Source organism: Equus przewalskii, chromosome 9 (genome assembly GCF_037783145.1).
Source record: "Equus przewalskii isolate Varuska chromosome 9, EquPr2, whole genome shotgun sequence".
Taxonomy (NCBI): domain Eukaryota; kingdom Metazoa; phylum Chordata; class Mammalia; order Perissodactyla; family Equidae; genus Equus; species Equus przewalskii.
Window position 1 is genome coordinate 6,484,168 of NC_091839.1, and position 24,208 is coordinate 6,508,375.

Consider the following 24,208-nt stretch of genomic DNA (forward strand, 5'->3'; position numbering starts at 1 on the left):
CCCCAGCTGTGGTGTCCGTGGCTGTGTCCCAGCCCTGCGGCCCTGCATCACTGGTGTCCAGTCTGGTTGGATGGGTGGAGGAGTAAAGGAGGGAATATCCTCTTGGAGGCCCCAGGTGTGCATATTGGTGTGGGGGGAGGGGAGCCAGGGTCAGGGACATGTCCCATGTTTTTGGAGGAGAGGCTGGGGTCTCCCATGTCACCAGTTCTTCAAAACAGAACTGGCTCCTGGCCGTATGCTTTGGGGTTGCAGCCCTCCCCTCTACAGCAGCCAATGGTGGGCCTGGCCTTGAGCCCCCCACCCCCAGGAAGGGCAGATGGCCAGGCGGCCAGGCTTGGCCCGTCAGCCTGTCGCCTTGCACCGCAGCTCTGGCGCCTGTGCTGTGACCCCTGCCCCTGGCTGATGATGAAACCTGGCCTGAGCCGAGATGCAGTGGTGCCTGGCAGTGCTGGGGGATGCTGTGGCGTCTCCTGGGCCCAGCGTGCAGCACTTCCTGCAGGTCACCTCCTCCCGCAGCCCTGTGCAGCTCCCTCCGCTCCCAGGGTCCAGGCCTGCTGGGCCGGCCACCCTGCGGAGCTCTCCACCTTGCCCCACCCCAGATGCCCCCAGCTGGGCTCTTCTCTCTGAGAGCCCTGTCTCCTTTTCCCGGCCCTTCCTCTGTAGCCATCTCTGAATGAGGGAGTGTGTGGCAGGTGGAGCTGCGTTGGACGAAATGGGGAGGCAGGTGCCAGGGGACACCCCACCTTGTGGTTTTGAGTGGGTCCTGGCAGCGGTTCCAGGCCGGGAAGAAGTGTCCATTCCTCAGCAGCGTCATCCCCAGGCTCCAGTGATGGGTTGACACTGGATGGCCCTAGAGTGAGTCAGGGCAGCGAAATGGCCAGAGGCCCCTCTCTGGAGTCAAGGTGGGTGCTTCCTCTGGGCTGTGTGCACCCTAAGATGCTTCGGGAAGTGGACAGGAATGAGGCTGCCACAGTCAGGCAGCTGGGGTTCATCTCCTCATCGAGTGGTGTCCTGGGAAACCTCTCCAAGAAAAAGAGCCCTGGTTTGTGGTGTTGGCCCATGTCTGTGGCGTGAATACTCCCACCACTGCTGGTTCCAAGGTACCAACACAAGGCTGCTGGATGTGGAGTTGGGGGTGAGCTGTGCACAGTGAGCTCCGCTGAGCCAAGAAGAGCCAGCTCCAGCACACCCCACTGTGCCCTCCCGTGTCTCGGGGAGGCGGGAAGCCTGGTGACGAGAGCACAGGCCGCAGAGTCGGGCTGCCAAGGCTGGAATCCCAGCTCTGCCTCTGGCTGAGCGAGCTTGGGCAGTGCCCCGATCTCTGCCTTTGGTCCCCCTGTAAAGTGAAGAAAACAAGTCTCCGGGGTGGGCGGGGTGGGTTCCGAAGAGGGACAGGGTCTGGGAAGCCAGGCCTCGGGTCGGTGGCTGAGAAGGCAGTGATGGACCCCGGACCCAGAGCAGATCCCTGCAGGCCACAGCCGCTCAGACGAGGGGCGGCCCAGGCTGAATTAGTGCAAAGTGAGTCACAACATCTGCTGGCAGCCAAGACGCAGCCGTCAGATGTCAGCAGGACTGCTCCTGCCATCTTGTACGGTCCAGAGTTCACAGGAGCGTTTTCCAGATACAGGGCCACATCTGATACTCAGGTTCTGGTCCTTAGAAAACATCCCACATGTGCCAACACCAACTCCTGCGTCTGGCTGCTGGTGTCCCCCCCAGAACCTACGCACGTGCGACAAGAACCTGAAGCAGTGGGAATTGTGCCAGGCACCCCTGAGGGCCCAGTGAGTGACAGCCACCCTCCACTGAATGGGGACGTCAGGGACAGGTGGGGAATTGCTCCTGCTCATGGACCTGTTCAGCTTCTGCAGCCAAAGGGGGAGTCTTTCTGGGAACAACAGGGTGATGTCAGGTTGGGGAAAGTTTCTCAGGTGGCTGGCAGAGGCGTGTGTCTGCAGCCCCGTCTGCCCCACCCCCTGGACACACCTCTGCTGGCTGAGGGTGACACAACCCTGTTCCCTGTCTCTCTGTTCCCGCTTATCTCTCCCGTCTTTTCGGCGCCACCACCTTCTTGGAAATGAGTTAGGGCAAAGGGGAGGGGGCTTACTACCCCCACCTCCCCCAGTAGGCAGCATAAAAGCAACAGAAACCGGGCCCCAGACACCAGCGCAAGTCCTGGACGCCAAAGCAGGACAGCCAGACGGACGACACTATGGCTCTGAACACGAACATCCGGGCTGCCTGCCTCCTGCTCCTTCTCCTGGCCAGCCTGACCAGTGGCTCGGTTCTTCCACACCAGGTGAGAGCCCTGGGGTCTGGCACAGCAGGGTGGCCAGGACCGGAGAGCCAGGACCCGGGAGGGGACTGCTGACGGCAGCCGGGGAGCCCTACGCACTGCACAGAGCTCAGCGCAGGGAAAGCGGGACCAGGTGGCTGCTTAAAGTACAGAGATGGGGTCCCGAGGGGCAGAGACTGGGGGCCCCGCTCTAACGCCACAGCTATTTATGGAGTACCTCCTCTGAAGTCCTAGTCCAGACGGTGGGGATCAAGCTGTGAACAAGGTAGATGAGAGAAGAATTTTGCTCTCATGGAGCTTACATCCTGGTCAGGGAATTAGTCAATGAACAATTAAAGCATAAATAAGATAACTGTGTTGAGTAAATGCCGTTCAGGAATAACATAAAAGATGGTGGTGGAGCGCCCACGGTGGGGGGCGGCTTTAGCTGGGATCAGGGCTGGTGGTCACGCAGGAGAGTCCTGTTAGAGAATGCTCTGTGCCCTATGACCTGGAGGAGAAGAGAAGAGGACAAGCGAAGCCCGAGGCGACGGTGAGCAGGGCATTATCGAGGACCAGGGTTTAGTGGGTGAAGCCGATGAACTTGGAGATGAGAGGGAGGGGGTCACACCACGTCCCATGGGCAGCTGAGCAAAAACTGGTTTTCCTCCACAGCTGGGGAGCCCTGCAGGGTTTTCAAATGGAGAAAGCCACGATGGGGCTGACGAGGCGTAGGGAACGGATTCTAAGGGGCGAGACGCAGGGGCACTTGTCACGGACGGGCACTGGCATCCAGGCCAGGGAGGGTGATGTCCTGAGAAGGAGGGGCAGCTGTGGAGAGAGAAGGAGCCAGATCTAGGGCCATTGTAGGAAGAACTGCCCGTGGGAAGGCGAGAAAGGCCAGGAAGCCAGCCCCTCCTAGGACTCCCCCCGAGCCACGGGCGCCAGCCGCTCGGGGAGGAGCTGGGGTGGGGGCAAGTCTGAGGGCTCTGCCGGGCCCCTGCCATCTGCGTATTCTTCTGCTTTCCAGACAAGGCAGCTCGCAGACCTCCAGACCCAGGACGCAGCTGGAATGGCTGGAGCAGCGGCCGGCTTGATGGTGAGAGCACCTGAGCCTTCTGAACCCCCCTGCCCATCCCTGTGCCCAGGCCCGCTCGCTCTCCCTCCTTCCACAGCCCAGCCCGCTCACTCTCCCTTCTTTCCACAGCCTGGGCTCCACCAGCTAAGGAGGCGAGACACCCACTTCCCCATCTGCACCCTCTGCTGCGGCTGCTGTAACAAACAGAAGTGTGGCTGGTGCTGCAAGACCTGAGCCGTCCCGCCCTGCCCCGGGCCTCCCCTCCCTTCCTTATTTATTCCTGCTGCCTTCCAACGCTCGCTCGCTCGGTGAATGGTCTTGGAATAAAATGCTCGTTCTCTCTTGTTTTCCAAACCATAGTGTCTGTTGCCCTTTCTCCCTGCCAAAGGCCTACGTTCTGTTCTGGCCCCTGCCCTCTGAGGGCCAGTCCCTGGTCGGGTGTGCAGGGTTGGTGTGTACAGGGGGCTGCAAGGAAGCCTGGTGAAGGAAATTTGATTTCTATTCATCTTCTTTCCTCACTTCAAAAGACCTATTTCTTTTCTTGGGGCCGGCCCCGTGGCCTACTGGTTAAGTTCAGCGTGTTCCACGTCAGCAGCCCAGGTTTGGTTCCCCAGTGCAGACCCACACCACTCATCAGCCATACTGTGGTGGTGACCCACATAGAAAATAGAGGAAGATTGGCATGGATGTTAGCTCAGGGCTAACCTTCCTCAGCAAAACAAAACAAAAAGAAACAAAGAACAAGAAGAAGAAGAAAAAAAAAAAAAAACCTGGAATTTATGTTGCAACAGCAGGAAATCAAAGTTTAACAAAGTTTCCTCTCCTTGAAGTCTTCTTGAAACAGGAGTAACAAATTCCAATGCCTGGCAAGTGTTCTCCAAGGAAGGTCTGGGGACACCTCCTGGGCTTCCGCAAGTGGAAGCCACTGCAACGTCCCTTGCCTTTTTCTCTTGTGAGCGTGCAGGGGAGTCTTCCAGAGACTGTGACACGTGATGACATCATCACTCTGACGGCCAATGGATCGTGTGCTTGCTTATCTTGTGCTTTACCATTTTCCAAGTTTTCCTTTCTGTTACAATAGGTAACAATAGACACAGCCCACTTAAACAAGAGCTTTTTGGAGTCCTCAGTAATTCTGCAGAGTAGAAGGGGTCCTGGGACCAACAAGGCGGAGAACCACTGACCTTCCAGACGGGGCGGTTAGCGGTGGGGTGGTGGGTGTGCTTCACAGCAGCATCCGCAGCTGTATCTTCTCAGCAAGGACACACTTTGCACATGAGACACACAGAATACTGTCCACCTCCACAAGGAATTCGGCTCATCCCCTTTTTCTCGAAAGCTATATTCCTCTCAATTTATCCGATTTCCCCCCTTTGGATGAAACAGAGAAACAAGATATATTCCCCTATCTTGTTAGCCTGTAAGAAAACACGAGCATTAGCACGATGATAAAGGGCCTTGGCCATCTGGCCTCCGTGTCATGTGCAGATAGTGAGTGGGGAAGCCGGGGCCCCATCTAGAGGTGGCTGCCAGGCCCAAAGGCAGGCCAAACATGGACGGCTGGAGCTACTTTTCCAGAGAAGGTGCCGATCGTTATTTTATGTGAAATTTCCTGATTTTTAAAATATTGGTAAGTGATTAAAGGAATTCGATTCTTTGAATCAACACTCTGTGAGCCAAGCTACACCCACCTGGGATCTGGGCTCATCCCCCACAAACTTCTACCTTCGGCCCCAGAATCCATGGGGGCTCTCCTCTGGGAGAGCTTCTCCTGGAGGAGACTGAAGTGGGGTCGGGGGAGGCAGATGGAGATCTTGGCCCCCTATTGGCGGCGGGATCTCACAGGCATCTTCTCCTGGCTCTGAAACCCCGCCCCTCATCTGTTAGAGGAGAGAAGCATCTCTCAGGACTCAGCTCCTCTGGCCAGGGCTGTTGAGCTGCTCAGTGTGGCGTGAGTGTGACATAGTTTTGGAAACCATCCAATGGCTCATCAATGTAAAGGGTCAGAATTGACAGGGACGGTGGAGGCCTCTCAGACCCCTTGGTAAATACCTGGGAGGTGGGCAACGTGAGATTCCTAATTACATTTCATGACCCGGAGTGCTCTTCTCTCATCTTAGTGAGTTCTCCAGGTGGTCCTAGAGACAAGAGGCAGAGGGACTCAGACTTCAGATTGCCCCCAGAGTCTGCTGGAGGGTCTGGCAAGATGCAGATGGCTGGAGCTCCCGACGGAGCAGATCTGAGGGGGGCCCTAGAGCCTGCGTTTCTAACAAGCTCCCAGGTGACACTGATGCTGCTGGCCGCCCCAGTCCCACACTTGAGGACTCCTGGTGGGAAGCCGCCAGTGCTGGCTGAGGGTAGCCAGTGCCTCCTGCGTGGTCGGAAGACGCAGCAGCTCTGCTTGAGAGCATTAACCAGGCGGGCCTGAGTGCTCGATTCTGCTCTGAGATGAGTTTTGCTTAGTCTGCACAGTGTTTTAGGTAAAATTGGGCTAAGAATTAAGATATTTCCCATAAAAATCTGAACTCCTGCTGTTAGGAGTTGAATGCTGTCCCTCAAAATTTATATGTTGAAGTCTTAACTGCTACGACCTCAGATGGGACCTGGTTTGGAGATAGAGTCTTTCCAGAGATAATCGAGTTAAAATGAGGTCACTGGGGTGGCCCTAATCCAACAGGACTGGTCTCCTTATAAACAGGGGGAATTTGGGCAGAGAGACCTGCATGCAGTGGAATGCCGTGTGAATGTGATGGTGGCCGTCTGGGAGCCAAGAAGAGAGGCCTGGAAAAGATCCCTCCCTCACAGCCCTCAGAAGGACCGACCCTGCCAACTTCATGACAGCAGATGTCTAGCCTCCAGCCCTGTGGGGTAATCAATCTGGTTTTTAAGCCACTCAGAGAGCGGTACTTTGTCAGAGTGGCCACCACACCTGCCTGGTCTGGAAGGACGGGGCAGTCTGGCAGCCCTGCAGCCGGGCCCGAGTGTGGCTCCTCGCCTCAGGCCACGTGTGCTCCCCAGTCCTCCTGTGGTCTGGAGCCCCGAGATTCCAGACTCCAGTGAGAGTTGCCAGCACTCTCTGTGGGACACCCCCGCTGTGCCTCTGCCCCCCGTGACAGCCTTCTGTTCACACATGGAGAGATGGACCTCACGCTGCACAGGCACACGACCTCAAGGCGGCTGGCACTGACGCTGAAGGCTGTGACATACAAGCACCCCAGGATCTCAGTCATGTCCTCCCCTGAAGCCCAGGCACCAGGCCCCCGTCTTCTCTGGGACCCAGGCGTTCAAGCCCCACCCGACTCTCAATGGGCCTTTGTCCCTGGCTGGGAAAGGCACGGGCAGAGTCTGACATCATGAAGCCCGAGGTGGGGGTGGGACTCCCCTCCCCCTTCCTCCAGCCTTCTCTGACTCCTCACTCCCAGGGCTGAGGGATTTCCCCGCCCCTCAACCCTCACCACGCCGGGTTCTCCCTCGGGAGAAAGGACCCTCCCTCCTGCCCCATGCTGTGGCCTGAAGGAGGACAGAAGATGCCCTCAGAACAGCTCATGGTCAAATGACTACTCCCCTTAATTACACCGCCACCAGCTCCCCCCACCACCTTGCAGAGGTTGTGACCAAAGGGAGGGACTGGGGTGGCAGGAGGGCCACTGTGGAGCACTCTCTGTGCACCAAGCACTATTCCAGAGACCCAGGTGAACAGGACAGACAGACAGGCAGACATGCAGAAAGCCTGCCCTCTGAGATCTCCCACGCTGGTGGACAGCGCAGGTTGGCCAGCCCATGTGCTGAGGACAGGACCAGGCAGCATTTAAATGGAGGGGCTTGGCCTGGAGAGAAGGGCAGGGTGGGCTTCCAGAGGAAGCGACATCCCAGCTGGGAGCCTGTGGCTGCAGTGGTGTGGGAGGTGGGCTGGGGCAGACAAGTGTTCCCAGAGGGAGGAGCGGTGCAAAGACCTCCAGTCAGAAATGCCATGGGGGACCTGAGGAACACACTCAGGCCCCCGCTCTGCGTTTATGACCTAGCCCTGTGCCAGGAGCCATTCAACACGCAAGAGAGGTGGAGAAACGGCAGGCACGGCCTGGCCTCCCGGAGTCATGCTCTCAGGAGAGGAGACAGTCAATGCATAAGGTGGCTGCCCATGGCAAGGAGAGCCTAGAAGAAAACAGACCAGATGCCAGCCCTAAAGGTGACTCAGGGAAGTGACTCTAGAGAGGGTAGAGGTGACACTGAAGCCCAGAGTTGGAAGGTCTTGTCTCCTCCTCCTGCCCACACTGGCCTCTGTGGCCTCTCAGGACTGGAGTTAGACCTAATGTTGCCACCAAGATGCCCTAGACGCTGAGGACAACACCTCTGCTTCTCGGCCACAGACTCCTAGAGACAGGAGCATGCCCTCCCAGGGCCCCAGAGCCAGGGTGCACGGTGCTGGGGGAAGAGGAGCAAGTGAGGCACTCGCCCCCCATCCCCTCCAGGAAGGAGCTAGTAGAACCCAGGCGTCAGGCTGCCCAGTTCCAGAGATGGTGACAAGGGCCCCTTTGTGCCCCCCTCCCCCAGGGACAGGGAGGAGCTGGGCCCTGGAGGCAGGCGGCCCCTGGCACCCGGGGGGGAGAGGAGGGGCTGGCAAGTGGGGGCCTAGACCCTGGGAGGCCAGGGAATGCGAGCTGGGCCGGCGGAGCAGAGGGTGCAGAAGCAAGAGCATCGAGTGAGTCCTGCAGCCGAGGGGGCCGGAGGATGGGGGAGAACAGAGGACCCGGGGATGGGGGAGAGCAGAGGACCCAGGGATGGAGGAGAGCAGAGGACCCGGGGATGGGGGAGAGCAGAGGACCCGGGGATGGGGGAGAGCAGAGGACCCTGGGGATGGGGGAGAGCAGAGGACCCAGGGGATGGGGGAGAGCAGAGGACCCGGGGATGGGGGAGAGCAGAGGACCCGGGGATGGGGGAGAGCAGAGGACCCGGGGATGGGGGAGAGCAGCACTTGCCGGGCAAAGTGGCCTGGGTCACAAATGTCACTGTGAACGGCCGCTAATTTAGGATGCGGGAGGGTGATGCTTAGAACTGTTTTGGGGATGGGCTGGGACCATGGCAGGCACAGTGAGGGGCCTTTGGGAAGAACCAACAGAGAGGAAGAACAAAGGGCCTCCTCGGCACCCCTTGCGGGGGAGGTTGTGCAGGAACAGCTGCCCCAGGGCTCCCTGGTTTGGAGCAGACGGGGTGGAAGTTGTCTGGGGCTGGGTGAAGAGCGGAAGGATGCCCAGGTGATCAGACACCTGCATCCTGCCACCTGGGAGGGGGTGGGGGCAGTGGGCTGTGAGTGATTACGGTCCAGCACCTGGGCACACAACAGGTGTGTGTGTTTGCACACACATGCACGTGCGTGTGCACCTCCCCTGGGTGAGTCTTAACCTATATCAGTGTTTCCCAACCTCTTTTTCATCACGCTCCACTAAGGAAAATTTTTAGACCTGTTTTCCCCAATCTCACTCCCCAGCTAAAATTGTAATGCCACAGACAGACTGTGTAGCTGTGCATGTGCTGCGACACTTTAGAGAGTCGCAAATCACTGTGATAGCTAAGACTTTTCTGGTCCCCACCCCAAGAACTGCTTTTCACCCCCATTAAGAATGCCTGGTCTTCATACTTGTTTCACACACCTGCCCTACTGTGGCTGGCCCTCACCCGTGTCCCTCTCCTGTACCATCCTGTCGCAGGTGCAAGGGCGCCATCTGCCATGTGTCCATCAGCACGTTGGGGGCCTGCCCTTAGCTATACCCCGGAGTGTGTGCGCAGGTCCACGCGTTGTTGTGAGCATGGTGCGCAGGCAGGTCGGTGTGTGCCCGCACGCCGTGCCATGTGGGTCCAGGGGCGCCGTGACTGGAGGGAGGGCAGTGCAGAGCTGCTTCTGTGGGCACAGGGGACTCGGCCCCGTCCGTGTGCAGGGCCTTGACCGGGTGTCCGCGTGAGTGTCGTGTGAGCCTGCTCCTTCGGGCTGAGTCTGGATCTGTCACATCTCATAGCAGCATTTGCCTGTGTCTGACTGTGCTTGCGTCTGTGTCTGTGGGAAGAGGACGCCCAAGGCCGGGAAAGGCAGCCACTTGGAAACCCTGGCTCCAACCCTGGGGCGACCCACGGAGCAGCCGGGTGCCAGGGGCTCGCTGACTCCCAGCCCTGGTCTGCCCTGGCCCCACTCCGAGCCCGGCCAGGAGTGCCTGATCTTCTCTCAGCCCCGAGAAGCCCCCCAGGATAAGGCACCCTCTCCCTGAGGGAACAGGGCCCTTTTGTGCCGGGCACTGGCCTCTGTTGAGGGTGGGGACACCAGGGGCCATTTGTGGGGTGGGAGAGGGCGGCAGGAATTCACGCGGCATGTTGGGAATGCTGATGCTATGAAGCCCAGTCATTGATGGGCTGGGTCCCTGCCTGCCACCCCCAGGCCTCGGCCGTGGGACTTCTGTCCCTGACCCCACTCACCGCAGCCCCTGCCTCCCCCCACCCCAATACTCTGCTGCTCCCCTTTCCTTCCCCACAGTTCTCCTCCATTGCCGCTGGGGGTGGGGGGCGGGTTGACCACAGAGCAGCTTCGAGGCTGTGTGGGAGGGAGCCGAGCATCCTTGAGCACCAGAGATCACATGGGCAGCCTGACGACAGGCCACAACTCATAGTGGATGCTGAAAGCTGGGCCCCTCGCACCTGTCTGACTCTTGTTCCAGGTCGGCTGGCTGACAGCTTCAAGAGGAACCAGAAGACATTCCCAACTCAGGGAGGCTGAGGTGAGGGATGGGGTTCTGACTTCTCCTTCCTCCCGGCTTCCCCTGCTTCCTGTTGCTGGGCCGGCCTTTGCTCTGTCCTTACTTTCTGGAGCCCCCCAGGGGCATGATGCTGATGAAGATAATTATCGGCATGTCACTGCCACACAGAGACAGGACAGTGGGGCTGTTAAGTCTGCAGTCCTGGGGCTAGGCAGATAGGGCTTGAATCCTAGTCTGTCACTTACCAGCTGTGTGGTCTTGGGCATGTTTCTTAACCTCTCTGGACCTCAGCTATAAAATGAAGATAATAATTGCACCTACCTCAAAGAGATCAAATGAATTAACACAACAGCGTGAAGCATGGAGGGCTGGTACCCGGGTGATGCCAGAGAAGCATTTGTCATCACAAATAACAGTCGCAGCAGCGCTAACCCTGAACAGGCCCCTCCCTGAAGCCTTCATGGACGCACCCTTTCTTCCCCTGGCCTCTAACCCTCTCCTCTCCCTCCTCCAGCCATCGCTCACTTGCACAGAATGATATTTCTCACGGCACTGCCCCTGTTTTGGATTATGATTTCAGGTAATGACTGGGGATGCTTGGGATGCTGTGGCTGCTGGGGATGCTGCGGATGCTGCAGATGCTGGGGATGCTGGGGATACTGCGGATGCTGGGGATGCTGGGGATGCTGGGGCCCCGGCCCCTGAGCAGGCTGGGTCATTTTTGTGGGTCCCTGGACCCACAGGCCAGCAGCAGGTGAAGGGAGTGTGTGGGGGGATCCAGGCAGGACGTGCTCCTCCGCTTCAGTGGTCCTGCTCCCCCACAGCCTCCCGCGGGGGTCACTGGGGTGCCTGGATGCCCTCGTCCATCTCGGCCTTTGAGGGCACGTGCGTCTCCATTCCCTGTCGCTTCGATTTCCCTGATGAGCTGCGGCCGGCTGTCGTGCATGGCGTCTGGTACTTCAACAGCCCCTACCCGAAAAACTACCCCCCAGTGGTGTTCAAGTCACGCACCCAGGTGGTCCATGAGAGCTTCCAGGGCCGCAGCCGCCTGCTGGGGGACCTGGGCCTGCGCAACTGCACCCTCCTGCTCAGCAGCCTCAGCCCGGAGCTGGGTGGCAAGTACTACTTCCGCGGGGACCTCGGCGGCTACAACCAGTATACCTTCTCTGAGCACAGCGTCCTGGACATCATCAGTGAGTCCCCTGAGGCTGGGCCAGGGCAGCGCCAGGGCAGTGGGGGGTCCTTCCAGGGAGGTCTGAGGGTAGATCCAGGGAATTGTTGGTTTGGCTGGGGGGTGCGAATCCCAATGCCCACACTGACCAGGCAGATGACAGAGATGACCGAAGCAGGGTCCCAAGTAATGTTGCTGCCCGCAGAGGAAAAGCGGTGCCCCAACTCTTCTGGAAACACCTGGAAGAAGGGCAGTGGGGCCCAGGGCTTAGCAGGAGGCCTCTGGACTCCTGCATTAGCTGGATGGTTGTGGGCAAGTTACTAAACTTCTCTGGGCCTTGCTTTCCCTTTCTGTAAACTGGGGACAAGAGCAGTGAGTGAATGGGTGTCAAGCGCTCAGAGCAGGGCCAGCTGAGGGGCCTTGCACCCTGAAGCCCTTCACTAGGGTTCCCCATCAGCACCGAGTCTATATGAGGAGCCAGATTACAGCCCTGATGCCGAAAGAGATCCCGCAGGCACAGCCAGACAGAGACAAATCTCCAGGACACATGCTCACGCTCCCACACACTCATGCACACAGGTGGAAGGAAAGCAAACATGGGGAAGGCGAGGGGTTTCTGAAGGAGCATAGCGTGGTGTTCAGAGAGCAGAGGACGAGCCAGTGTGGCAGGGTGTGAGCCCAGTTTACCCCATCCCAGCTGGGACCTCAGTTTCCTCATGTGCAAAATGAGCAAAACACTGTTACCCACGTTCTAGCGTGGCTGGAAAGATGGGGCGAGTTAAACACTGTAGGTGCTCAGACCTCGACATCGTTATTCCCATGATTATTACACCCGTGGCTGGGTCTCTGGGGCTACTGGGTGAAGGATAACCAGAGGAAAGGAGGTTGTGGGGAATTCTGCATCCAAGGACCGGGAGGGGACCAGGGACCAGGAATGGAGTTGGACGAGGTGGGGGGTCCCATAGCCCAGTGCTGCTTCCTCCACCCTCCTTCCTCCCATCTCCCATAGACACCCCCAACATCGTGCTCCCCCCAGAGGTGGTGGCAGGCACGGAAGTGGAGGTCAGCTGCATGGTGCCTGACAACTGCCCCGAGCTGCGCCCGGAGCTGAGCTGGCTGGGCCATGAGGGGCTGGGGGAGCCAGCTGTGCTGGGGCGGCTGCGCGAGGACGAGGGCACCTGGGTGCAGGTGTCGCTGCTGCACTTTGTGCCCACCAGGGAGGCCAACGGCCACCGGCTGGGCTGCCAGGCCTCCTTCCCCAACACCACCCTGCAGTTCGAGGGCTACGCCAGCCTGGACGTCAAGTGTGAGCCTGGGTGCGACCGGGGGGGCGGGACCTGGATGGGGCGGGCTGGGGGCGGGGCCTGCGCACCTGCCCGCTGACCGGCTGTGTCCCGGGCCTCAGACCCCCCGCTGATTGTGGAGATGAACTCCTCGGTGGAGGCCATCGAGGGTTCCCACGTCAGCCTGCTCTGCGGGGCCGACAGTAACCCGCCGCCGCTGCTGACCTGGATGCGCGACGGCGTGGTGCTCCGGGAGGCCGTGGCCGAGAGCCTGTTCCTGGAGCTGGACGAGGTGACCCCCCAGGAGGACGGCGTCTATGCCTGCCTAGCAGAGAACGCCTACGGCCAGGACAACCGCACCGTGGGGCTCAGTGTCATGTGTGAGTCGCTGCCCAGTGCACGCACACCTGGCACTGGCCCTGGCCCTGAGGTGGAGAGATTAGGGGCCCCGCCCTCCCGCCCCCCCCCCCCCCGGGGTGGTCAGGGACACAAGGCGGTTGAGGGGAAGATGGAGAGGGGCTGCAGGTCAAGACCTTCCTTCATTCTTTCCACAAGTACCTTTGACACTAGTCTGCACCACTCTCATGGCTGGGACAAGAGGAGAAGAGACAGACATGGTCCCCACCACCCAGGAAAGTCTGCTATGTGCTGGGGCTGCCCTGGCTGGTCTGGGAGCAGATCTGGCCCGGCCCCAGGAATCTGCATTTTAAAACAAGCCCATTGCACTTCTCACGGGACGGTGGAGGGGACCCCAGGTCTCCTCCAGCTGGTGGTGTGCAACATGTCCATTATGGGCCCTGGGGGAGGGGGCTGGTCAGACAGGAAGGAACCAAGGAGAGGTCATTCATTCATTCATTCACAAATATTTATTGAGGCAAAACGCCCGGGGCTGGGGATGATAATCATGACAGCCACAGCCAACATTTACTCAGCAGTTTCTGAGTGCTTTACACACATCCTCTCCCCCAGCGTCCCCCAGCCGGCTCCCACCCACTGCCTCAGCTGCATGGAAGGCTTCCCTCACCCTCCTAGTTCAAGCTGTAACTGCTCTGACTTCCCATGCCCTCCTGTTTGTTTTTCTCCAAAGTACTTACCCCATCTGGCCAGCTCGACATTTTGTGCACTTATCGAGAGTCCACCCGCATGGGCAGGGCTCTTCATCCACCTGCCTGTCACTTAGGGTTCTCAGTGACCCCTATGAGGTTGGGACTATTAGTAAGTGCACTTCCCAGATAAGGAAAATGAGGCCCAGAGAGGTTAAGACATGGCTCAGATACACACGGCTGGGAAGGGGAAGAGCCGGGATTCAAGCAGCAACACCGTGGCTGCGGAGTCCCTGTTCTTGGAAACAGGACGGCCAGGCTGGAGTTATCTGAGCCATCCTGAGCTGGTGTGCTAGGACTGGGGAGTCTGGGGTCACAGTTGGGGTGGGAGCTGGCTGGCAGAAGAAGCACTCCTGGCGTCTGACCATCAGCATCCTGTTCTGCCCCCCAGATGCACCCTGGAAGCCGACGGTGAACGGGACAGTGGTGGCCGTGGAGGGGGAGACGGTCTCCATCTCGTGCTCCACACAGAGCAACCCGGATCCAATTCTCACCATCTTCAAGGAAAAGCAGATTCTGGCCACCGTCATCTATGAGAGCGAGCTGCAGCTGGAGCTGCCGGCCGTCACGCCCGAGGACGACGGCGAGTACTGGTGCGTCGCCGAGAACCAATATGGCCAGAGGGCCACCGCCTTCAACCTCTCCGTGGAGTGTGAGTACTCCCCTCTCCACCCCTGCCCCCGAGAGCAGGCCGGACTTGAGCCCTCCATGCCCCGCCCCAGGTGAATGGTTCATCGGGGGACCCCTGGGTTCCTGGGAGCATCCCACCCAAGCAGTGGTTTTGCTCCAGCAGACGAGGATGGGGAAGGCAGAGAAGCTCAGTCCACAGCAAGAAAATCAAAGTCCCACCTCAGGATACTGTGTCCCCACATCCTGTGGTGGGCTTTTGACAGAGGAGATTTCTGGAGCCTGTGGCCGCTGCCCCTTTGCATGAACTAAAACAATCACCATGACATCTAACCCTTGTACAGCACCACTTTGTACCAGGGACCGTTAGCAGCTTTGTTCTGGGACCCACTCGTTTCATCCTCATGACTGCCCTATGAGGGAAGTTCTAGTACTGTCCCCAGTTTTCAGAAAAGGAAAGCCCAGAGAGGTTATGCCACTTGCCCAAGGTCACACAGCCAGAAAAGGGCAGAATTTGAGGTTCGAATCCAGGCAGTGTGGTTCCACTCTTCTGTACTGCCCAAAGTTGACCTCATCCTACATTATTGCATCAGAATGCGTTGATCAAGCAGTCGTTATGTGCAAAGGGCTATGTGGCTCTGTGGGAGGTGGGAGATAGCTCCAAGAGGACACTGAGCTTATTTTATCTTTTGGTGAGGAAGATTGGCCCTGAGCTAACATCTGTGCCAATCTTCCTCTATTTTGTGTATGGTTCGCCATCAAAGCATGGCTTGATGAGTGGTGCCAGGTCCACATCAGGGATCCGAACCCATGAACCCTGGACTGCTGAAGTGGAGCATGCAATCTTAACCACTATGCCACCAGGCCGGCCGCACACCGAGCTTATTAGCAGATACAGTGTAGCCAGAGAGATGAGATGGATGCTCATGAAAACTAATTATCTTGGCAATGAAACTCTTCGTTCCACTGCTGACCAGCGCCTCTCCTGTCCTCCCTCTCCCTGGACAGACCCCCACCCCCCAAACCCCCATCCATTCACTCCGAGCCATAGCTCCCGTCCTCCAGCAGTTCCCTCTGGAATGTCACCTCCTATTTCCATTTCCCCTGCTTCCTCCTCTGCTCCAACCTGGCCTCTCACACTAGTCTCCAAATGTCCCCACTGCTGGCCTCAGTTACTCCACCTACAATGGTCCCTAACACACGAGTTTGCCAGAAGGTGTTGGGCACAGTCCTACTCAGTACTCTGTATGTGTGCAGTGCATAGAGTGTTCCCAGAGAGGCTGCCACTGCTCCGCTACTTTCATCCTCAGGCACGTTTGTGACCTTCTCTGCACACACACAGCATCTCACGGATGTCTTCAGTCACAGGCCCTCCCGTGCGATGAGGGTGGGGGCAGCAAGCGTCCCTTAAGGGCCTGCTCTGGGCGGGCATTACATCCTCTGGGGGTGTGACTTGGCTGAGCCCTGTGTCACCCTGGGAAGCAGGTGTGTGTTACCATCATCCCCTTAACTGACGGTCAGATTACCCAAGGCCGGGCAGCTAGGAAGGCTGCAGAGCCAGGATTGTTCTGGACTCCGGTCTGCCCAGCTCTTAAACCTCTGGCTACTTCACCTCCCCCACAGCCCTTGGCACCCACGGCCTCACTCATCTGGCAGCGTCTGAAAACAAACGAATTTGGAGTGTCAGTCCTTCGATCTGCAGGAGCTAAGGAGCTCTGAGCCACCAGTCCGCCCCCCCCCCTCCACCAGCTGAGCCCCTCACGTTTCGCCAAGCTTGTGTTAGAGAGCTTGCGCTCTGGGGGTGCGGCCTCAGATTGGGGGAGGGGACTGTTCTTTACCCCAGTTTCATAGAAGAAACCGAGGTGTTACTGGTGTCCGGCACCCGACGGAGCTGAATGCACCTGGGTGGGAATCCTAGCTGTCTCGTCCCGCTGCACGACCCCAGACAAGTGCTTCCCCCTGCTGAGTCTTACTTCTCTCCTCCGAAAAACGGGTGTGACAACAGTATCCTACCCCAAAGATTGTTGCGAAGACTAAGGAAGTTACAGGGGGCCCACAGCGCCTGCCGCGTGCTGTGTGCTCCAGGAGTCTTAGATGTCACTGCATTTCCCGCGCATCCTCCCCGCGGCCTCCAGGCCGGGTATGGTCCGCGGCGCGTTCCCGGGGCGGCGGCTTCGCTCACGTGCGCCCTCTGCTGGGATGGTTCTAGTTCTCTGATCACAAGCCCTTGGGTGGGATGTGGAGCCTTTACAAGGCACTCGCGGGCCCGTCTTCTGAGTCCCCGCAGCCCCTGGCTAGTTAAGGACCATCGCCCCTGTTCGCACAGATGGGAACCCGTCTTGTAGGCCCAGAGAAGCTGAGGGCCTGATCGGGGCCACCCAGCCAGCAGAGAGCAGAGCTGGGATTCAAGCCAAACCCCGAACACCCCATTCCTTGTGGCAGTTGGCGTTTGTTTAGCGTCACTCAGGGTTTGTAGGTCTCCCAGGCTGCTCACAAAGCTATGAAGATAATGAGTCCAGGCAGGCAGGGAGTCAGCCTTCCCACAGCATCTACGGTGGGAGTTGTCACCAGAGTAACAGTGGTGGGGTCTTGAATGGAAGGGTTTTAAAAAAATTTAATAGGGGCCGGCCTGTGGCCCAGGGATTAAAATTCCGCATGCTCTGCTTCCACAGCCCGGGTTTGCAAATTCAAATCCCGGGTGTGGACCTTCTCTACCCATCAGTCAGGCTGTGGTGGCGACCCACATGCAAAATAGAGGAAGACTGGCACAGGTGTTAGCTCAGGGTGAATCTTCCTCAAGCGAAAAAAAGAGGAGGACTGGCAATGGATGTTAGCTCAGGGCAAATCTTCCTCCACAAAAAAAAATTTAATTGCTGTCAGTTTTACTGATTTGTTCTGTGGTGTGTTAATTTGCTAACACTGCAGCAAGCACAGCACATGTCTGGCTAAAGAGAATTTGGGGTACATAATTTTTAATTTACCAGACTTAGATACAGGTACACATTGAGATGCCAGTTGGAATCAACTCTATGCAGATATGTCTGGTCAGATGGCCCCCTGGCCCATCACTGTTACCTGCATATTCTTTTTTGCTGGAAATCAAAAATAAGTTGGGTGAGTGGGCCGAGGGTCTCTAGCCCATGTGTAAGTGGGTTTGCTCAGAACTGAGAACCAGAGCTCAGTCTAGAGCGAGCAAAGCGGAGTGCCTGACTGTCCAGGCAGGAAAGAGGATATAATTTAAAAAAGCAACATTCAGTGTTCCATCATTTCATATTTTGGAAAATGAGAGAAAAAAAAACCCACACCAGTACTGTTTTTGTAATACAAAAGGCAGCAAAGCAAAGCTCAACAAAACTGTCTTGGTGGCAGTGGTGTTTGGTGCCAGTGGCACTGAGGCATCCCAGGAGGGAGGGAGGTCAGGCTGTCAGGGGGCTCCAGGCGCGGGCGCACGGCATCTGCAGGATGGCTTGGAAGGGGAGTGGGCAGAATTCAGCAGCTCGCCCCTCCAGTCTTCCCAGAGCTCCTGCTGTGTGCAAGGCACGTTGCAAATGTGGAGGACAGAGTGGAGACAGAGTAGGAGCTATCTTGATGGAAAAAATGGACCATCCACATCAACAGAGAACATGGGTAGGAACAGTGCTGGGGAGAAGCCTGAGCGAGCGGGCGGACAGGGAGTGGACAGTTGGTGAAGAGATGTCAGAGAGAGAGATGTGCCTGAGCAGAATCCGCGTGGAGAGAGGGGTGAGTGGGCAGCTCACAGGAAAGTGTTCTAGGCTACAGGAGAAACACAAAGCCTGGCGGGGGGGTGTTGGGGAGGTGAGGTGGGGTGGCAGCTCCAGGAGCTTGAGAAACAGCAGGGAGGACAGCTTGCCTGGGAAGGAAGAGCGGTGAGAGGAGGCTAGTGTGGCCAGGTCCTGCGGGGCCTTGTGGACCAAGGCCGAGAATCCGGATTCTATTCTGAGTGACGCAGAGCCATTGGAGGACGAGTGTGAGTGGGGAGCACCACCCTCTCACTCATGTGCTACAGGAAAATAGTTAGAGAGGATGCGAGAGGTAGCACGGAGGAGAAAATGCAGCTCACCTCTGAGACAGTGCCACCGCCCTTGGCCTCCAGCCGCGGAGTCCCCTGAGGCCCCCTCTCTGTCTTGCCCCTGCAGTCGCCCCGGTGATCCTCCTGGAGTCCCACTGTGCGGCGGCCCGTGACACTGTGCAGTGCCTGTGCGTGGTGAAGTCCAACCCCGAGCCCTCCGTGGCCTTCGAGCTGCCCTCGCGCAACGTGACGGTGAACGAGACAGAGCGGGAATTCGTGTACACGGAGCGCAGTGGCCTGGTGCTCACCAGCATCCTCACGCTGCGTGGCCAGGCGCAGGCCCCGCCCCGGGTCATCTGCACTTCCCACAACCTCTATGGCACCAAGAGCCTAGAGCTGCCCTTCCAGGGATCCCGTGAGTTTGTGGCAGGGGCTGGGAGCCACGGGCAGAGGGGCTCCTTTTGGACCGGGGCTCCCTCCCAAGGCTGACCATCAGCCTGGGTCAGGCTCTGCAGGCGGGTGGAGTGGTAGAGACACCCTTTCCAGTGGGCAAGGAGTGAGCCTGCCTGTCCTTTACCGGCCCCTCCCCTGGGCCCTCCAGGCCAGTCAGTCACTGCAAGGGCGTGTCAGCTGTGTAAACATTGTCACTCTCAGCCCTGCCCCAGCCCGTCTCCTAAGAACCCCAGTGTCCCCACTCCCACCAGCAGCTCTGAGGGCTCCTGGGTCTTCTCTGTCCTCAGACCGCCTGATGTGGGCCAAGATCGGGCCCGTGGGAGCCGTAGTGGCCTTTGCGATCCTCATTGCCATTGTCTGCTACATTACCCAGACACGCAGAAAGTGAGTGGCCTGACGGGGCTGATGCGGGATGGGGAGTCTCCGAGGGATGGCAGCCCTGTGCGTGGGAAGGGCTGGTTCTGCTCGGAGACAGGTCAGCTGGATGGAGGACACAGGGCCCTGCTAACACGAGCCACTGCCAGTCACGGGGTGCCGGTGCCTGGGCCTAGCACTTTCCACCAGTCATTTGCTACCTGTCCCCCTCCTGTGCTGTGGCCTCCTGCCCCCCAGGAGCTCTCCCGCACACACTCGGTGTGATGGGAAAAGCCCAGCTACCCCTGGCTTGCAGTCACAGCATCAGCCACAGTTGGTTCCAGAAGCCCCATTGGTTACACATATCTGTGGCAACAAAAAACGCTTCCCACAGGGCTGGGCCGGTGGTGTAGTGGTCAAGTGGTGAGGCTCTGCTTCGGCAGCCTGGGGTTTCCAGATCTGGATCCTGGGTGTGGACCTGCACACTCCTCATTGGGCCATTCTGTGGCAGCATCCCTCATACAAAATAGAGGAAGAGTGCCACAGATGTTAGCTCAGGGACAATCTTTCTCACACATAGAAAAAAGCGCTCCCCAGCCCCACCACACCCCCTTCCACAGCTGTGCTGCGGCTGTCACTGCTGTTTTCCTTCCCTGTGGCACACCCACACCGGCTGTCCTGAAAGTGAATGAATGTCCCTGCTCCACATCCTGGCAGCAGGAGGGACAGAGACCCAGAGCATCTGAGGAGACCCCCGAGGAGCCAGGCTGGGGTCCTGAACAGTGGCAGAGGGCGGGGCCCGCTGGCTCATGCTCAGCCACCAAGCATGGAGAGCTGGGCAGGGGCAGACAGGGAGAGGCTGGTCACTCCGAGAGGCCGTCCTCCTGGCTTAGATGGGTGGGAGCAGCTCTGGGATCCCTTGGGCCAAGCTCCTAAGGTGGATGGAGGAGCAGACAGGGAGGGGAGAGGGAGGCCTGGAGCCCTCTGGGGCTGACATGTCCTGCCCTGCAGAAAGAACGTGACAGAGAGCCCCAGCTTCTCGGCGGGGGACACCCCCCCGGTCCTGTTCAGCAGCGACTTCCGAATCTCTGGGGCGCCAGAGAAGTACGAGGTGAGGGTCGGAGACCCGCGGCTCCAGGCCAGCTGGAGAACTTGGATGCTAGGCACGCCGAGGGCCTGGGAGGGCTGGGAGGCCGAGGGGCGGGGGCCCGGCCCCTCAGGAGGGAAAGGGAGCAAGTGCGGAGGGCCGGCTTGACCCTGACCTGGGAGGGCGTGCTCAGACTGAGGCTGACAAGGGGGCTCTGGGGCTCGGGGCCCAAGGGAAGCCCCACCTCCCGCCTGGGTCTATGACTGCATCTCCTTCTCCACTAGTCCAGAGAGGTCTCTGCCCTGGAATGAGCGCCCCAGGAGGTAGGTTCTGGGGCCTCAGTGTGCCGACCTCCGGGCCCTCCGCGGGCCTTGGGGCTGGCGTGCATGTGTGTGCGTCCCCGTCAGGCGTCCAGGATGGTTCCAGTGAAGTCTGGCCCTGCCTAGCTCTCCTGGCCTTGTCTATTCTGTCCCGTTGCTGCTCCCTTCTGTCTGTCTGTGGCTGCTGTCCTGTGTGTGTGTCCAAAGGCCCGTGTGGGGCTGGGGGGCGGCGATGGAGCTCATGACAGGGAAGGCCAAGTCACACCTGCAGGGCCTCCCAGTTTGAGGAGGGGGACCACACCGGACCCAGCCACTGGGGAGGACTTGCTGGAGCAGGTTTGGCAAGGTGGGGTCCTGAGCTGGTGGCTGTAATCTGGGAAGGCGTTATGGGGTGAACTGTGTGCCCCCAATTCCTGTGTTGAAGAGGCTCTGGAGAAGGGGGTTTGTAGGCACCTTTCAGGCTGTGGAGGGCGCTTGACACAGGCAGAGACCCCAGAGTGGGCCCGGGGATGTGGGGTGGCTGGGCCAGGGCCCTTGAGAAAGGAGGCTCACACAGGGCTTCGGAGCTCAACTCCGGAGCGGCGGGGGTGCAAGCAACTCCAGCCTTTGCATCTGGAAAAGGGGGAACAGGATCCTTCTAATGGGTGGGTTTCCTTCCTAGAGCGAGAGGCGCCTGGGATCTGAGAGGAGGCTGCTGGGTCTCCGGGGGGAACCCCCAGAGCTGGACCTGAGCTATTCCCACTCGGATCTGGGGAAACGACCCACCAAGGACAGCTACACCCTGACCGAGGAGCTGGCCGAGTATGCTGAAATCCGTGTCAAGTGAGGGAGCTGGGGGCAGCCGTGTGGCCACCCCCCCTCAGGACCCTCGCTGGCCCCCACTGGCTGTGGGCTCCCTTCCTCCCAAAGTCTTGGGGCCGGGGCAGGAAGGGCTGGGGCAGGTGACGGTGAGGTCCCGGGGCCTGGCCTCGCCCTCCTTCCCTGCCCCCCAGCACCTCACCCCACATTGTGGCTCCCCTCTAACCTCCTCTAACCTCATCTGTCTGGAGGGGAGCTCCGTCTGTCCGTGTTATTTATTGCTACCCCTGCCTGGTCTCCTGCCCCACACCTGGCCCCAGGGCCTGAATGGAGAGACATGAAATAAATGCCCTGAACCAAATGCCTGTCTAGATGCTGATGATTCTGACCCATCCTTGGGGAGCCCGCCATCCCCCTCCTTGCCCTCTGCTGAGCCCTGTGTGGGGACAAGGACCCAAGGATTCTAGTCCTGAGCCCAGGACAGCTGCCGTTAAGTTGCTCCCGCTCTGAGCTGGCAGCCGTGGACGGGGTCTGGTCCATGGCAGGCCATGTTTGACTTCTGGGTGTTTTCACATAACCACCCTCCTTCCTGCTTTGGCCGCAGTCAGAGTGACTGGCAGCACTGGGCTCGTGCTGGCACGTAGCCACAACTCACTGAAGGGATGGTGACTTCTGATGGGGCCCACATGCCACAGTCCCCACCATTCCCTGCTGTCCCACTCCTGGCTGGCTTCACTCACTGACATTCTCTCCTGTCCCAGCAGGTCGGGGGGACCCCAGATCTTGATGTTTCATGAGCCTGTGTTGTTTGACTGCCGTCCCTCCATTCGTGCTGCACTTTGCAGCTCAGTCTCTCAAACTTCATTCCCTTTGGTTCAAGAAACATTAATTAGGCACCAGCTGTGTGCTGAGCCCCTTCAGGAAGCTCAGGTTATCCTGGGAAGGGACCCCCAGGATAAGCTGTGAGGATGAGAACAGTGGGGCTCAGAGAAGCTAGGTGATTTTCCCAGGGTCCAGAGCTGGAGAACGGTGCGGCCAGGCCCTGGACTCCATTCTTCTTTTTCTTCCATTTAACTTCCCTAGCAACTAGGACAACGGTTCTTAAAGCAGGGTCCCTGCACCAGCAGCGTCTCACTGAGGAACCCGTTAGAAAGGCAGATTCTCAGGCCCCACCCCAGGCTGCCGGAGTCTGAGACTCAGGGGTGGGGCCCAGCGGTCTGCATTTTGACAAGTCCTCTGGTACTGGTGATGGACTGCCTTTGAGAACCCGGAAGGACTGAGGCACAGAGAGGTTACCTCCCTTCCTCGGGCTCCCCTAGCTGGTAACTGTGGAGCCTGGATTAGAGCCCAGAGGCCGGGCCCCAGAGCCCATGCTCTCACCACTGTGCTGCCCTACTGTTTTAGTGAAATGCAAGGAGAGCTCGCAGGACTGACAGTGCGGAGGGCGCTGTAGGAACAGAGCTGCAGGGCTGCGGGCAATTTGAGCTCGCTTCCGAGGAAGGCGGCCTCCCCTGGTTTTCGAAGGAGGTAGAGAATATGACTGAGGCCAAAGTCAAGGCCGAGAGGCGGGACTAACCAAAGCGTTGGGAGGGCGGGTGACGGGCGGCTTTGGGTGGGATGGAGAGCCCACGTGCAGGAGCAAGGAAGAGCGTGGTGGTAGCGGGTGCTGTGAGCAGTGGGGAGGGAGCCACCCCGAGGCTGCCCAAGTCCCTTTCCCGCCAAGCTCCAGGCCTGCAGGGAGAAGGACCCCATGCAGACGGCCTGAGGGCAACGCGGGACACCTGCTCCGGAAGAGAACCCGCAGAGGGCTTTGAGAGCACAAACAGGGCCTGTGCCTGAGGGTCTCAGGGGTCAGGGGTCCGGGAGGCGTCCTGCTGGAAGGCTGGAAGGAGAGTCACCTGGGAAGACCCTGTGTGAGAGCCCAGGTGGGAACGTGTTTGGCAGAATTCCAGGAGCTGAAAATGAGGCTGGAGAGCAGCGTGAGCCGAGGCGGAGGACAGCAGGGGCTCCACGCAGCCACATGGATGTTTCGTCCGGATCTCCTGCGTGCTCGCAGGGGCCCCGCCCTGACACGCCGGGTCCCTGATGACAGACCCTGGCTCCGGCAGGTCTGGCCTGGTAGCCATGCCCCCGAGGACTTTGCCCTGAGGAGCACAGCGGCGTCAACAATGAGGGACATCAGAGTCACCCTGGGCCACCCGAAGTGCCACCGGGTGATCCGGGGAGGGGCGGGGAGCAACTTTTCGTTAATATTTACGTTTCATTAGGGTATATCAGCACCAAAGCAGACCAGCTTACCCACACTGGTGACTTTTTTGGAAACAAGCTTAGGATGAGGCTAAGTTAAAAAAAAAAAGAATCAGGTGAATGGACTTAAAGAAACGTATGAAATAAAAATATTTCAGGTGGTTCACAGACAGGACAGAAGTCCTGAAGGTCACAGGCAAAAACCTAAACTTGGGGAGACAACGAAGGGGTCTGACCCGAAGAGCAGCTCTCAGGGGAGGCTGAGGTGCAGGGGTGACGCTCAGGTAGGTCTGGAATTCAGGTGTCACTCTCTGCCCGGCTCCTGGCCTCCCCCCAGAATTCATCCGTTCCGTCAGCACGTTTATGGAGCACCTGCCCCATGTCCCCCTACACCGGGCTGTAGGGGAACCACAGTGACCAGGTAGACACCCTCTCTGACCTCGTGGAGCTGCCCTTCTGTGGAGGAGACAGATGACGATCAGATAAACAAGAGCTGGTCTAAGTGCTAAGGAGGACATTAAGCTGTGGTTTTAGAAAAAGGTCATCTGCGTCAGGGCCGGAAGGAAGTGGGGGAGGGAGCTCTGTCAGTTTCTGGGGAATGTGGGTCCAGGGAAAGCCAAGAGCAGGTGCAAAGGCCCAGGG

At 58.8% G+C, this 24,208-nt stretch overlaps 2 protein-coding genes across 3 annotated transcripts; both read left to right on the forward strand.

Annotated features, from left to right (window-relative positions):
* Window positions 1-1,600: 1,600 nt before the first annotated feature.
* On the forward strand, window positions 1,601-3,707 carry HAMP (hepcidin antimicrobial peptide). Its single transcript, XM_008515112.2, has 3 exons — window positions 1,601-2,299; window positions 3,306-3,374; window positions 3,483-3,707. Exons 1-3 carry the CDS (start codon window positions 2,213-2,215, stop codon window positions 3,585-3,587), a joined length of 261 nt encoding a protein of 86 aa, XP_008513334.2. The 5' UTR covers window positions 1,601-2,212; the 3' UTR covers window positions 3,588-3,707.
* Window positions 3,708-7,857: 4,150 nt separating this feature from the next.
* On the forward strand, window positions 7,858-21,680 carry MAG (myelin associated glycoprotein). 2 transcript variants are annotated; one of them, XM_070632622.1, is made up of 12 exons: window positions 7,953-8,052; window positions 10,055-10,114; window positions 10,608-10,673; window positions 10,918-11,286; window positions 12,274-12,570; window positions 12,670-12,927; window positions 14,042-14,302; window positions 18,435-18,722; window positions 19,048-19,144; window positions 20,126-20,225; window positions 20,486-20,524; window positions 21,183-21,680. In XM_070632622.1, exons 3-11 carry the CDS (start codon window positions 10,628-10,630, stop codon window positions 20,510-20,512), a joined length of 1,743 nt encoding a protein of 580 aa, XP_070488723.1. In that variant the 5' UTR covers window positions 7,953-8,052; window positions 10,055-10,114; window positions 10,608-10,627; the 3' UTR covers window positions 20,513-20,524; window positions 21,183-21,680. The 2 variants fall into 2 exon arrangements, with proteins under 2 accessions (XP_070488722.1, XP_070488723.1); XM_070632621.1 differs by lacking the exon at window positions 20,486-20,524 and having other exon boundaries at window positions 7,858-8,052.
* The last annotated feature ends 2,528 nt before the right edge of the window (window positions 21,681-24,208 follow it).